The 11,555-nt window shown below is 42.6% G+C and overlaps 1 protein-coding gene across 5 annotated transcripts in view; it reads right to left on the bottom strand.

The window, feature by feature from the left end:
* Positions 1-11,555, bottom strand: part of LOC115005808 (zinc finger protein 395-like) — a 13,780-nt gene extending 2,225 nt beyond the window's left edge. For 2 of the 5 annotated variants that reach the window (XM_029427754.1, XM_029427755.1), the window contains exons 1-8: positions 10,777-10,922; positions 7,734-7,888; positions 7,476-7,633; positions 7,284-7,393; positions 5,668-5,867; positions 5,486-5,586; positions 3,338-3,587; positions 3,042-3,131 (exon numbers count right to left, since the gene is read on the bottom strand). In XM_029427754.1, coding sequence (XP_029283614.1) covers positions 3,042-3,131; positions 3,338-3,587; positions 5,486-5,586; positions 5,668-5,867; positions 7,284-7,393; positions 7,476-7,633; positions 7,734-7,888; positions 10,777-10,876 — 1,164 coding nt within the window. In that variant the 5' untranslated portion in view covers positions 10,877-10,922. Of the gene's footprint in view, positions 1-3,041; positions 3,132-3,337; positions 3,588-5,485; positions 5,587-5,667; positions 5,868-7,283; positions 7,394-7,475; positions 7,634-7,733; positions 7,889-10,776; positions 10,923-10,976; positions 11,027-11,448 lie in introns of those variants that run through there. The other 3 variants (XM_029427756.1, XM_029427758.1, XM_029427757.1) reach the window with 3 other exon arrangements.

Raw genomic sequence — 11,555 nt, 5'->3', positions numbered from 1 at the left:
AGGAGGAGAAGGAGAAGGAGGAGAAGGAGCAAGAAGGAGAAGAAGGAGAAGAAGAAGGAGGAAGAAGAAGAAGAAGAAGGAGAAGAAGGAAGAGAAGAAGAAGGAGAAGAAGGAGAAGAAGGAGGAGGAGAAGGAAGAAGAAGGAGAAGGAGAAGAAGGAGAAGAAGAAGGAGGAGGAGCAAGAGAGAAGAAGGAGGAGGAGAAGGAGAAGAAGAAGAGGAGAGAAAAAGGAGAAGAAAAAGGAGAAGAAGGAGAAGAAGGAGGAGAAGAAGGAGGAGAAGAGAAAAGGAGAAGTAGGAGGAGGAGAAGGAGGAGAAGAAGAAGGAGGAGGCAGAAGGAGAAGAGAGAGAAGAAGAAGGAGGAGAAGGAGAAGGAAGGAAGAAGAAGAAGGAGGAGAAGGAGAAGAAGAAGGAGGAGAGAGAGAAGAGAAGAAGAAGAGACGAAGAAGAAGAAGAAGGAGAAGAAGAAGGAGAAGAAGGAGAGGAGAAGAAGAAGGAGGAGAAGAAGGAGAAGAAGGAGAAGAAGAAGGAGGAGAAGAAGAAGGAGAAGAAGGAGAAGAAGAAGAAGGAGAAGAAGGAGGAGGAGAAGAAGAAGGAGGAGAAGAAGAAGGAGAAGGAGGAGAAGAAGAAGGAGAAGAAGAAGGAGAAGAAAAAGGAGAAGAAAAGGAGAAGAAGGAGAAGGAGGAGAAGAAGGAGGAGAAGAAAAAGGAGAAGAAAAGGAGAAGAAGGAGGAGGAGGAGGAGAAGAAGGAGAAGAAGGAGGAGAAGAAGAAGACGGAGGAGGAGAAGGAGGAGGAGAAGAAGGAGAAGGAGACGAAGGAGAAGAAGGAGGAGAAGGAGAAGAAGGAGAAGAAGAAGAAGGAGGAGAAGGAGAAGAAGAAGGAGAAGAAGAAGAAGGAGAAGAAGGAGAAGAAGAATGAGAAGAAGGAGAAGAAGGAGAAGGAGAAGAAGAAGGAGGAGAAGAAGAAAAAGGAGAAGAAGGAGAAGAAGGAGAAGGAGGAGAAGAAGGAGAAGAAGGAGAAGGAGGAGAAGGAGAAGAAGAAGGAGAAGAAGCAGAAGAAGAAGGAGAAGAAGAAGGAGAAGAAGGAGAAGGAGAAGAAGAAGGAGGAGAAGAAGGAGAAGAAGGAGAAGAAGAAGAAGGAGAAGAAGGAGGAGAAGAAGAAGGAGAAGAAGGAGAAGAAGAAGAAGGAGAAGAAGGAGGAGGAGAAGAAGAAGGAGGAGAAGAAGAAGGAGAAGGAGGAGAAGAAGGAGAAGAAAAGGAGAAGAAAAAGGAGAAGAAGTAGAAGGAGGAGAAGAAGGAGAAGAAGGAGGAGAAGAAGAAGAAGGAGGAGGAGAAGGAGGAGGAGAAGAAGGAGAAGGAGAAGAAGGAGAAGAAGGAGGAGAATGAGAAGAAGGAGAAGAAGAAGAAGAAGAAGGAGGAGAAGGAAGAAGAAGAAGGAGAAGAAGCAGAAGGAGAAGAAGGAGAAGAATGAGAAGAAGGAGAAGGAGAAGAAGAAGAAGGAGGAGAAGAAGAAAAAGGAGAAGAAGGAGAAGAAGGAGAAGGAGAAGAAGGAGGAGAAGAAGGAGAAGAAGGAGAAGAAGGAGAAGGAGGAGAAGAAGGAGGAGAAGTAGGAGAAGAAGGAGAAGAAGAAGGAGAGGAGAAGAAGGAGGAGAAGAAGAAGGAGAAGAAGGAGGAGGAAGAGGAGTCAGTGCGGGGAGTTAAAGTGTGATACACCTAAACATTTGAGTTATTTATTCTTCGTTATCTTGAAACAGATAGTTTGTTGCTGCTTGTTTTTATATTTCATTTCAGGAAACAACTTATTTTTGCCATTTTCTCTATAACAGATCTCGATTAATGAATTAATTATGTTTTTATCTGAATAAACTTTGTCCAGATAAAAACATAATTAATTAGCTTCATAAATTAAATATAAAAGTCTTCGGCCTGTTTCTCGTTATCTCAGGAAAACATCTTGATAATCACTAATGTTCTGTAGAGGAGTGTGTGTGAGCTCTGTCTTTATGTAGAACACACTCATTCACTCCTCGTGTCCTTTGTGTGTTTGTCCTGAAACAACATCCTGCAGCGGCTTCTAACAGCCTGCAGGGGGCACTGCACCCCCAACCCTGTATAACACTGTGACCACCAAACATCCAACAGGATCCTGCTGAATGAAACCATCAGGGAGGAGCACACACACACACACACACACACACACACACACACACACACACACACACACACACACACACTCTTCACCCCCCTTCAGTGTAAAACCAGTTTTAACAGGCTTCTTTTAGCTGCTGCAGGAAACAAACAATAGGCTGCTGTACAGGATCCAGACTGAGAGAAAACAGAACTGAGAGCTAGAGAAGTGTGTGTGTGTGTGTGTGTGTGTGTGTGTTTGAATGCACAGTAGTTAGTGTAAAGTCTTAAATCTCCTCTCAGGGGAAGTCCAAACTGTAGTGGAAACATTAAAGTGTCTCCAAGAATCTGAGAGTTTTGCAGAGTTTCCTGCACATTAACACAAAGTTACTGCAAAGTGTTGAACTGGCTGTGAGTGACATGTGAACAAAGCCCTCTGCACAAAGCTTCAGAATATAGAGAGGAATGAAAGTGGAAAGTTTGGTGTATGTAAGTGCTACTGAAGTGGAGATTTCTGCTGAAGAGTGTGAGAAAAAGCTCCTTTAGAGAAAAGCTCCTTTAAAGATATGTATTGTAACATTCATACATGTTGTACACACTACAGGTGAACAGGGTCATACATGTTGTACACACTACAGGTGAACAGAGTCATACATGTTGTACACACTACAGGTGAACAGGGTCAAACATGTAACTAACAGATATCAGCATGAAGCTTCCCCACTTCATGACTCACATCAACACAAGTTTATATTACAAGTGTTTAATATGTACATGAGGCGTTATGTAATGTAGCTGTGGAGAGTTTAAATCTACACACACAGTTACAAACACACACACACACAGTTACACACTCTGATGTTCTCACACGTTTTCTTTACACGGATGAAGACTTATGATTTAGTCTCGATTTACCGGTGTGGGACAGCTGGTGGGGGGGGGCATCCAGCGACAGGTGGGCGTGTTCGAAGCTGCTGCTGACATCACGTGACCGACAGCTGGAGCCTAAAGAAACAATAACAAATATCACACACACATTTAAAACTTTAATTTGAATAGAAAGTCTCTTTATGTCATCTATATCACAAACTTTAGTCTTTGTGTTTTTATGCAGCTTTTCTTTATTGATGAAAATATGCAACAAAAAACATTCAAGACTTAAAATAAACCCGAATATAAAATGTAATTGTGTGAATATAAGCCCCGCCTACCTGGTAGGAGTGTTCTGATTGGACCTGCATGAAGCTGCCGGAGGAGGAGGGGGCGGAGCGACTCAGGGCGCTGCAGGCGGGAGGAGGGGGAGACGAAGGGGAGGGATGTGGGGTGCTGGGAGGTGAGGAGGGGGGGGATGCGGGGCCGAAGGGGAGAGTGTGGGGGGGGGACTGCGGGTCCCACTGGTTCACCTCCGTGTAGTAAAAATCCTCCTCGCTGCGGGAACAACGCTCGTGCTCGCTGCCGCGGCTGTGAGGGGTCAAGGGTCAAAGGTCAGACCATAACTTTTATCAAGGGGCAAGTTTGGGAAGTAGCTGAGTCACGTTTATAACAAAAAACACTTTTTCAATATCATTGTTAGACGAAGTATGGAAGCCCAATACTGCTGGGAAATAAAGAAATAGATGAAATGTAACAAAAATAAAAATACTCATCGTAACTGTAGACATTAGATTGTTTTCTATAATTATAATCTGTTACAGTTTACAAGAGAACCTCATGATTTACAAGGTATTTAAGTTACATTTGTTGTTTTATTTGTTATTTAATTTAGTATACATAAGTTTTATTGTGAAGTCTCGTTTGGTTGCTCCCGTGTGATTAAGACGCGCAACACCTGCGACCAAACGGAAACTGAAGAGCTCCGGAGGAAAGTTTGGCCCAGTGACAAAAGACTTCAGTGCGCTTCCAACGACACCACAAGATTTCCTCAGGTTGCACATGCAGCCAACGAGGTATAGTTGTTTGTATTGTGCTGTATTACGTTGGTAGGAGGTAGTGATGGCGAGATGAAGCTTCATGAAGCGTTGAAGCTTTCCATCCGATTGGTTTGCACGTGCTGAAGCTTCATGGTGCTTCATTTGCTCTACTGCGCCATCAAGTGGACAATAAATGTAAAACCTGCGAAGTGCAAGGCTGCAGTGGATGTAAAGTATCTTTGCCCTGAAGATTCTTTGACGCACACATCTAAGACTGAATATAATGTTGTATTTAAAAATAAAGATTGATGTTATTACGTGTTATTGAGAAGAGAGTGCCTTACATGATAGTGCAGTTTAAGATTGGACAGAGAGGAGGGGAATGACATGCAGCAAATAGCAGCAGGTCTACTTCGAACCTCGGGCCGCTGCGGTATGCATGTGAATGTGGGTCGCCTGCTCTACGAGCTGCGCCACCAGGGAAGTGTAATGTTCACGTTGGATGTACATTATCTTTTCAACAGATTCAGATTTGGTTTCTTTACTTGCTCACAAGGAAGATGATGCTGGCGTGCATAACAACTGTTTCGCTAGTTGGCTGGCTCCATAATGATCCAATACAAACGCAATACCAACAACTCAACAGCAACAATGCATACTACGACAACAACCCACACATTCGCGGTTAGTCAGAAGAATAACAAATAAACTTTACTTTTCTTTTCTCTTATTATTTTTCAACAACTTTTTGTATTTTCATATAAAACGTTCTTCCCAGGTGAGTCTTACCACAGGTGAGTCTTACCACAGCTGAGTCTTACCACAGGTGAGTCTTACCACAGGTGAGTCTTACCACAGGTGAGTCTTACCACAGCTGAGTCTTACCACAGCTGAGTCTTACCACAGGTGAGTCTTACCACAGGTGAGTCTTACCACAGCTGAGTCTTACCACAGGTGAGTCTTACCACAGGTGAGTCTTACCACAGCTGAGTCTTACCACAGCTGAGTCTTACCACAGGTGAGTCTTACCACAGGTGAGTCTTACCACAGCTGAGTCTTACCACAGGTGAGTCTTACCATAGGTGAGTCTTACCACAGGTGAGTCTTAACACAGGTCTTACCACAGGTGAGTCTTACCACAGGTGAGTCTTACCACGGGTGAGTTTTACCACAGGTGAGTCTTACCATAGGTGAGTCTTACCACAGGTGAGTCTTACCACAGGTGAGTCTTACCACAGGTGAGTCTTACCATAGGTGAGTCTTACCACAGGTGAGTCTTAACACAGGTCTTACCACAGGTGAGTCTTACCACGGGTGAGTCTTACCATAGGTGAGTCTTACCACAGGTGAGTCTTAACACAGGTCTTACCACAGGTGAGTCTTACCACGGGTGAGTCTTACCACGGGTGAGTTTTACCACAGGTGAGTCTTAACACAGGTGAGTCTTACCATAGGTGTGTGGTCCGGATGTGGCGTTTTATTCCCACCACTGACGTCAGCACCTTCCCACAGCTCGGCCACATACACCTGTACGCCACCTTCACAAAGTTCTGCAGGAGGAAACACGGCGTCACCGTGTGCTGCGTCAGCGTTTTACTTTCTCCTACGACAATCGTAACAAACCTGCTCACCTTTCGCTTCCGTGGCGCCGGCTCGTCGAATAGCACCTGTTCCAACTCCATGTCCAGGCCTTCGTCGGAGGGCGTGGCCGGACTGGCGTCGGGCTCTGCGTTTGGCGGAGACGGCGCCGGGCTGCTGTTGGCGAGGCCGACACTCCAGTACCCGCTGCTGCCGCTGTCGGAGAGCTCGCCGCCGCAGTCCATCGGAGGAGCTGAAACACACAGGAAGTTAAACAGCAGAACAGAGATGACCACAACACGGCGAGGCTCAACAACAAACTAAATATTTACATAAATAAATATAAATGATAAATATAAATACATCAACTTCTACAATTACTTCCCCTCACAACTGCACGTGTTGATCTTAACGATTTTATGTTTCACATCTTTGCATTCAGCGTTAATAAACAACTTTTTTTTATCTCATCTTAATATATATATATATAATACATGTTTATATATATATATATATATATATACAATATAATACATGTGTAAATATACATATATATATATATACACACATGTATTATATTGTATATATATATATATATATATATATATATATATATATATACAATATAATACATGTGTCAATATATAATATTATATAATACAAACAAACGTTTTTGATTACGATCTGTTTCTTTTTAAAGGGTAGTGAAGATATTTAGTTTATCGAGCGGGACAATAGAAACCTGTCAGCATCTCTGGTGGACAAACTCTGTCATGGGCTTTTTGTTTTTGGTTGTTATTTTGTTATTGTTCATTTTCTTATTGTCAATCTTTGTTGTTTTTTGTTTCCTGCTGTTATTTGTTATGTTTGTTTTTAGTCATAGTTGTTTTTGTTGTTTGTAATTGTTTTTCATATTGTTGTCATTTTAAATTAGTTTGTTGTTGTTGTAGGGTCTGTGTGTGTGGTTGTACCTGTGGGGTCCGTGTGTGTGGTTGTTGTGGGGTCCGTGTGTGTGGTTGTACCTGTGGGGTCCGTGTGTGTGGTTGTACCTGTGGGGTCTCTGTGTGTGTGGTTGTACCTGTGGGGTCCGTGTGTGTGGTTGTACCTGTGGGGTCCGTGTGTGTGGTTGTACCTGTGGGGTCCGTGTACCTGTGGGGTCCGTGTGTGTGGTTGTACCTGTGGGGTCCGTGTGTGTGGTTGTACCTGTGGGGTCCGTGTGTGTGGTTGTACCTGTGGGGTCCGTGTGTGTGGTTGTACCTGTGGGGTCCGTGTGTGTGGTTGTACCTGTGGGGTCCGTGTCTGTGGTTGCACCTGTGGGGTCTGTGTGTGTGGTTGCACCTGTGGGGTCTGAGTGTGTGGTTGTACCTGTGGGGTCTGGGGTCCATGTGTGTGGTTGTACCTGTGGGGTCCGTGTGTGTGGTTGTACCTGTGGGGTCCGTGTGTGTGGTTGTACCTGTGGGGTCCGTGTGTGTGGCTTCACCTGTGGGGTCCGTGTGTGTGGCTTCACCTGTAGGGTCCGTGTGTGTGGTTGTACCTGTGGGGTCCGTGTGTGTGGTTGTACCTGTGGGGTCCGTGTGTGTGGTTGTACCTGTGGGGTCCGTGTGTGTGGTTGTACCTGTGGGGTCTGTGTGTGTGGTTGTACCTGTGGGGTCTGTGTGTGTGGTTGTACCTGTGGGGTCTGTGTGTGTGGGGCTGTGCAGCCGCGGGCTGCAGGACAAACTGCTGAGGACCATCGCTGCCATCAGCTCGTCCACGTCCACCTCCTCCGGACGCCTCTGACTGCAGGACCGGTTAGAATTCATTTATTGGGAAATATACAGAAATTAAGAATAAAAACACGGCGACGGAGAAAACGTCCGACCTTCTGGGGACGTCGATGCAGGAGGAGACAGATCTGCTGCAGGACGGAGGCACCGCGGAGGGACGAGAAGACGGCCAGGTGGAAACTTCACTCTGCATGAAGTCGAGCTGATCCGCCGCACCTGACGACTCCCCGCCACCTCCACACTGAAAATACACCTGAGAAACGACCACGGCTCAGCGTGAGAACGGAAACACGGTTTGTGCATCTGCTGCTGTTCAATGTGGCTCGAGGTCATTGAACGCTGACAATAATCACCTTCAGCCCAGGATGACCTTTGACCCTGCTGATGGCCTGTTGTCCTGCTGCTGTTGTCACGGTGATGCCGGTCTCACCTGTCGGGCAGGTGGCGCTCACCAACGCCCCGAGAGGAGAGCGCTTCCCCAGACGCGTCTTTGGTAACATGTCTGAATCTGAAACACAGAAATAAAGAATTCAAAAAGTTACTTTAATTTATTTTGAACAAAGTCTAAAGAACCTGATTAGAAACATAATAATATAAATATAATTTATATTATGTAATATAAATTATATTTATATAAAATATAATATAACTATAATAATATATTTCTAATAATAAATAAAAAAAGTATGAAGTATAAAGTATAACCCTTTAACACCGAATGTGTCGTCGCCGACACATTTTGCAAGCAAAACTTTGGATTACCGTAATTATGTCAAAGTTTGCGCAAGAGACTCTGCGCTTTACGGCATATATTGACTCATTACGGTAACTTCACTTACGGCCCTCCGGAAGCCCGTGAAACAGCACCTTCGTTGTGAGCGAATACACACAGAGCGCTGGAGAGACACAAACAACACCGCGGAGAAATAGAGCCGGAAAACAGCGGATTGAATTCAAATGGAAGCAAGATGGTATGTAAATCAACACTTGTATTGCGTTGTGACTTGTTTAGAACAGTGTACCAAGTCTGTAAGATTGTACTAGGTGTGTAATTGTACTTTATATGCGTAAATGTGCGCGTCTTCTTCAAGTAGCCTGTGTCCTAGCCGAGGCTGTGTACAAGCTTTAGCTGGAGAGGAGGAGGTGTCACCAGAGATCACGAGGTGTCACCAGAGATCACAAGGTGTCACCAGAGATCACATTCAGGCCTGTAGATGGAGCTGTGGGGATGCTAGATGATCTGGTGGTGCTGTCAGACACAGAAGCCCCTCACCACATCACACCACAAGATGGCAGACTGAGGCAGAGCCCGATGATGGAGTCCCTCAACCACCCCAGGGGTCCAACCCCCTCTCGATATGGGAAACCCAGCACCAGGTGACATTTATTCCCACTTTGATGCTGCAGTTTTCAAACTCCTCTCTGAATACACAAACAAGAATGCAGCCAAAAGCCTGGAGAGAGGGAGACAGTTCATCTGGACTGAAATAACTCCAGAAGAAATGAAGAAGTCCACAGGCATGTTGCTGTACATGTCAGTTTTGGACCTGCACAAAGATGAGCAACTTTTGGTGTAAGCAAACCATTTTCAATGTGTCATTCCCTGCCACTGTCATGTCCCCAGACTGTTCATGGCCATTTGATCTAATCTTCATCTGAGTGACCCAGAGAAAACAGGAGCAACAGGAACAGTCACTGGCAGTACCACCAAGACCTCTGCATGTGAAGGGACACTCAGAGAGGAGAGAATTACCCTGTGTGGGGAAAAACGCCTGGACATATTTTCCATTTTATGGCCTGTTTTTGCAGGTGTAAGAGTAAAAGACTCAAAACTTTTACTGAATATAGTTGTATACATTTCAAACTTCAAATGTAACATGTTAAATCTCTTATTCATGTACATTTGCAGTGTTTTTTGTTCACTAAACCACTAAACTCAAATTCCGCTTTTGTGTTTCTCTTCATTTTAAACTGTTATTACACTCTCATAACATGCAATGAATTGTAAATGACTGCCAGATATGGAAAGTTCCAGGTATTGTTGGAAAATGGGCAAAAGCACTTACTAACAGGACATTTCCTGACCTTTTTATAGTTAAAATAAGAAAAAAAGTCCAGGCGAAAATGTTGAGGCTTTTTTGGCTTAGGTGTTAAAGGGTTAAAGTATAAAGTATGAAGTATGAAGTATAAAGTATAAAGTATGAAGTATGAAGTATGAAGTATAAAGTATGAAGTATAAAGTATAGAAAAATGAAAAACTACACTAAAATATAAAATAAATATCTCACAATTATGTACTTTATGTTTGTTTCAGTACATTCTGTCATTTAATCATATAATATATTAAAATATAAAAGTATGGAAGATTACTAAACTTTATTTTTGTATTTTCCTGTCACATAAAACAATGTTAGTAAGTAACTTATTACATTTCAACAAATGTTTTAAACTGGGCAATAAAGTAAAACAGTTGAACCTATAAGTCTTGTTTATAAACTGTTTAAATATGAATTAAATATTAAATGTTTTTAAAGGTTTTATTTATTGTTCGGTGCGATGACGTCGAACTGATGAAACGGAGTCGAGATGACAAACTTTGTGTGTGTGTGTGTGTGTGTGTGTGTGTGTGTGTGTGTGTGTGTGTGTGTGTGTGTGTGAAGACCACAGAGGATTAAAACGAGAGCAACAGAAGGTTTAACTGTTAATCAATGTTTGTACGAACACTGATGAGTATCACAACACCTTCGTTAAACTGAGTCACCGTGGCAACATGATGAAACACGACCCCCCCCCCCGGCCCCCCCTTCAACATTTCCTGTTAATCGGTGACTCAGAGGTTACACACTGAAACACTTACAGTAAAATAAACACTAATTTATGATATTCAGAAGTAATACAATATAAATATATAATATAAAATAAATAAATATATAATATAAAATAAATAAATAAATATATAATATTAAATAAATAAATATATAATATTAAATCAATTAATATATAATATTAAATAAATAGATAAATAGCATGACTTTAAGTGTCCAAAGATTTTCACTTTAATATAAAACAGAAAAGCAGCAAAACTCCAGATTTGAAGACTTTAAAGACTTTTCTGCAGGAAACTGACGATTAATAGATTTTGAAATCATTTTGATGATTGTTCTGTTCAATGATCTCATAGTTCACACTAAAGCAAATATTAGAGAAAAATCTGCTGAGATTAAAGCAGATTATTATTATTATCCTAATAATCCCGATTTATGTGGTGACCATTCGGATAAAGCAGGTAATTAAAGTTAAAGAAGTTTAAAGCTGCAGCAGCTTCACAGTTTATAATCTGATGACTAATAACTACTTTAATTTTAATACTTTAAGTAAAGCTGATAATTATTTCACCTGTAATGTTGTTTTCTTCCGTGCTGTTGCTTTCACTGTAAAATATCAAAACACTTTTAATATTTAAAATGTTTGTCGTTTTGCACAACTGACAAAACATTTGTGTTCGTTTCCAGATGAAACTTATATTTTATTAAATACAGCAGTAAAATAAATAAAAACAAACACACATGAGCATACTGCACTTATACTGTACACACCCCCCTGTCTCTGAGCTCGGAGCCAATCAGATTCCTCCCCTGCTGAGTTCACACCCTTCCACAATAAGAGTCCTCTCTGAACAAAAACAGCGAAGCATTTATTCCATTTTCACAGCATTTCTGGATTTATTTAAGCTTTAAAATGTCAAAACTAAACCAAGTCTCGATCTTTACTTCCCAAAACTATCTCCACACAGTTGATCCAGCAGCAGCAGCAGCACAACAACACTCAGGTTACAGAGCAAAGCAGCGAAGACAACGTGTTTACTGCAGAAAAGCTTTACAATGAAGCGTCCACCATTAGTGTTGCAGATTACTGCACTCTGAGGAGGCAGTGAAGTCACACACAGCAGACAGTGTGTGTATCTTTGTGAAGTTCAGATCAGCTTCTTTCGTTGCACGCTGAGAAACCAGTGAAGTCACAGAAGCAGAAGCAGAAGAGGGGATGAGAGTGAGATTCAAAAGCACCTACCTGCAGACTCACGAGCTCCAACACGAAAACAACAACACCAGTAATGTGTCCACTGCTTCAATGGGAGCGGAGTGTGTGTGAGTGTGTGTGTGTGTGTGTGTTCCTGC

The sequence above is a fragment of the Cottoperca gobio genome, unplaced genomic scaffold (genome assembly GCF_900634415.1).
Source record: "Cottoperca gobio unplaced genomic scaffold, fCotGob3.1 fCotGob3_370arrow_ctg1, whole genome shotgun sequence".
Taxonomy (NCBI): Eukaryota; Metazoa; Chordata; class Actinopteri; order Perciformes; family Bovichtidae; genus Cottoperca; species Cottoperca gobio.
The sequence above is the reverse complement of the archived record's forward strand: the minus strand, read 5'-3'. Positions and strand labels throughout refer to the sequence as shown.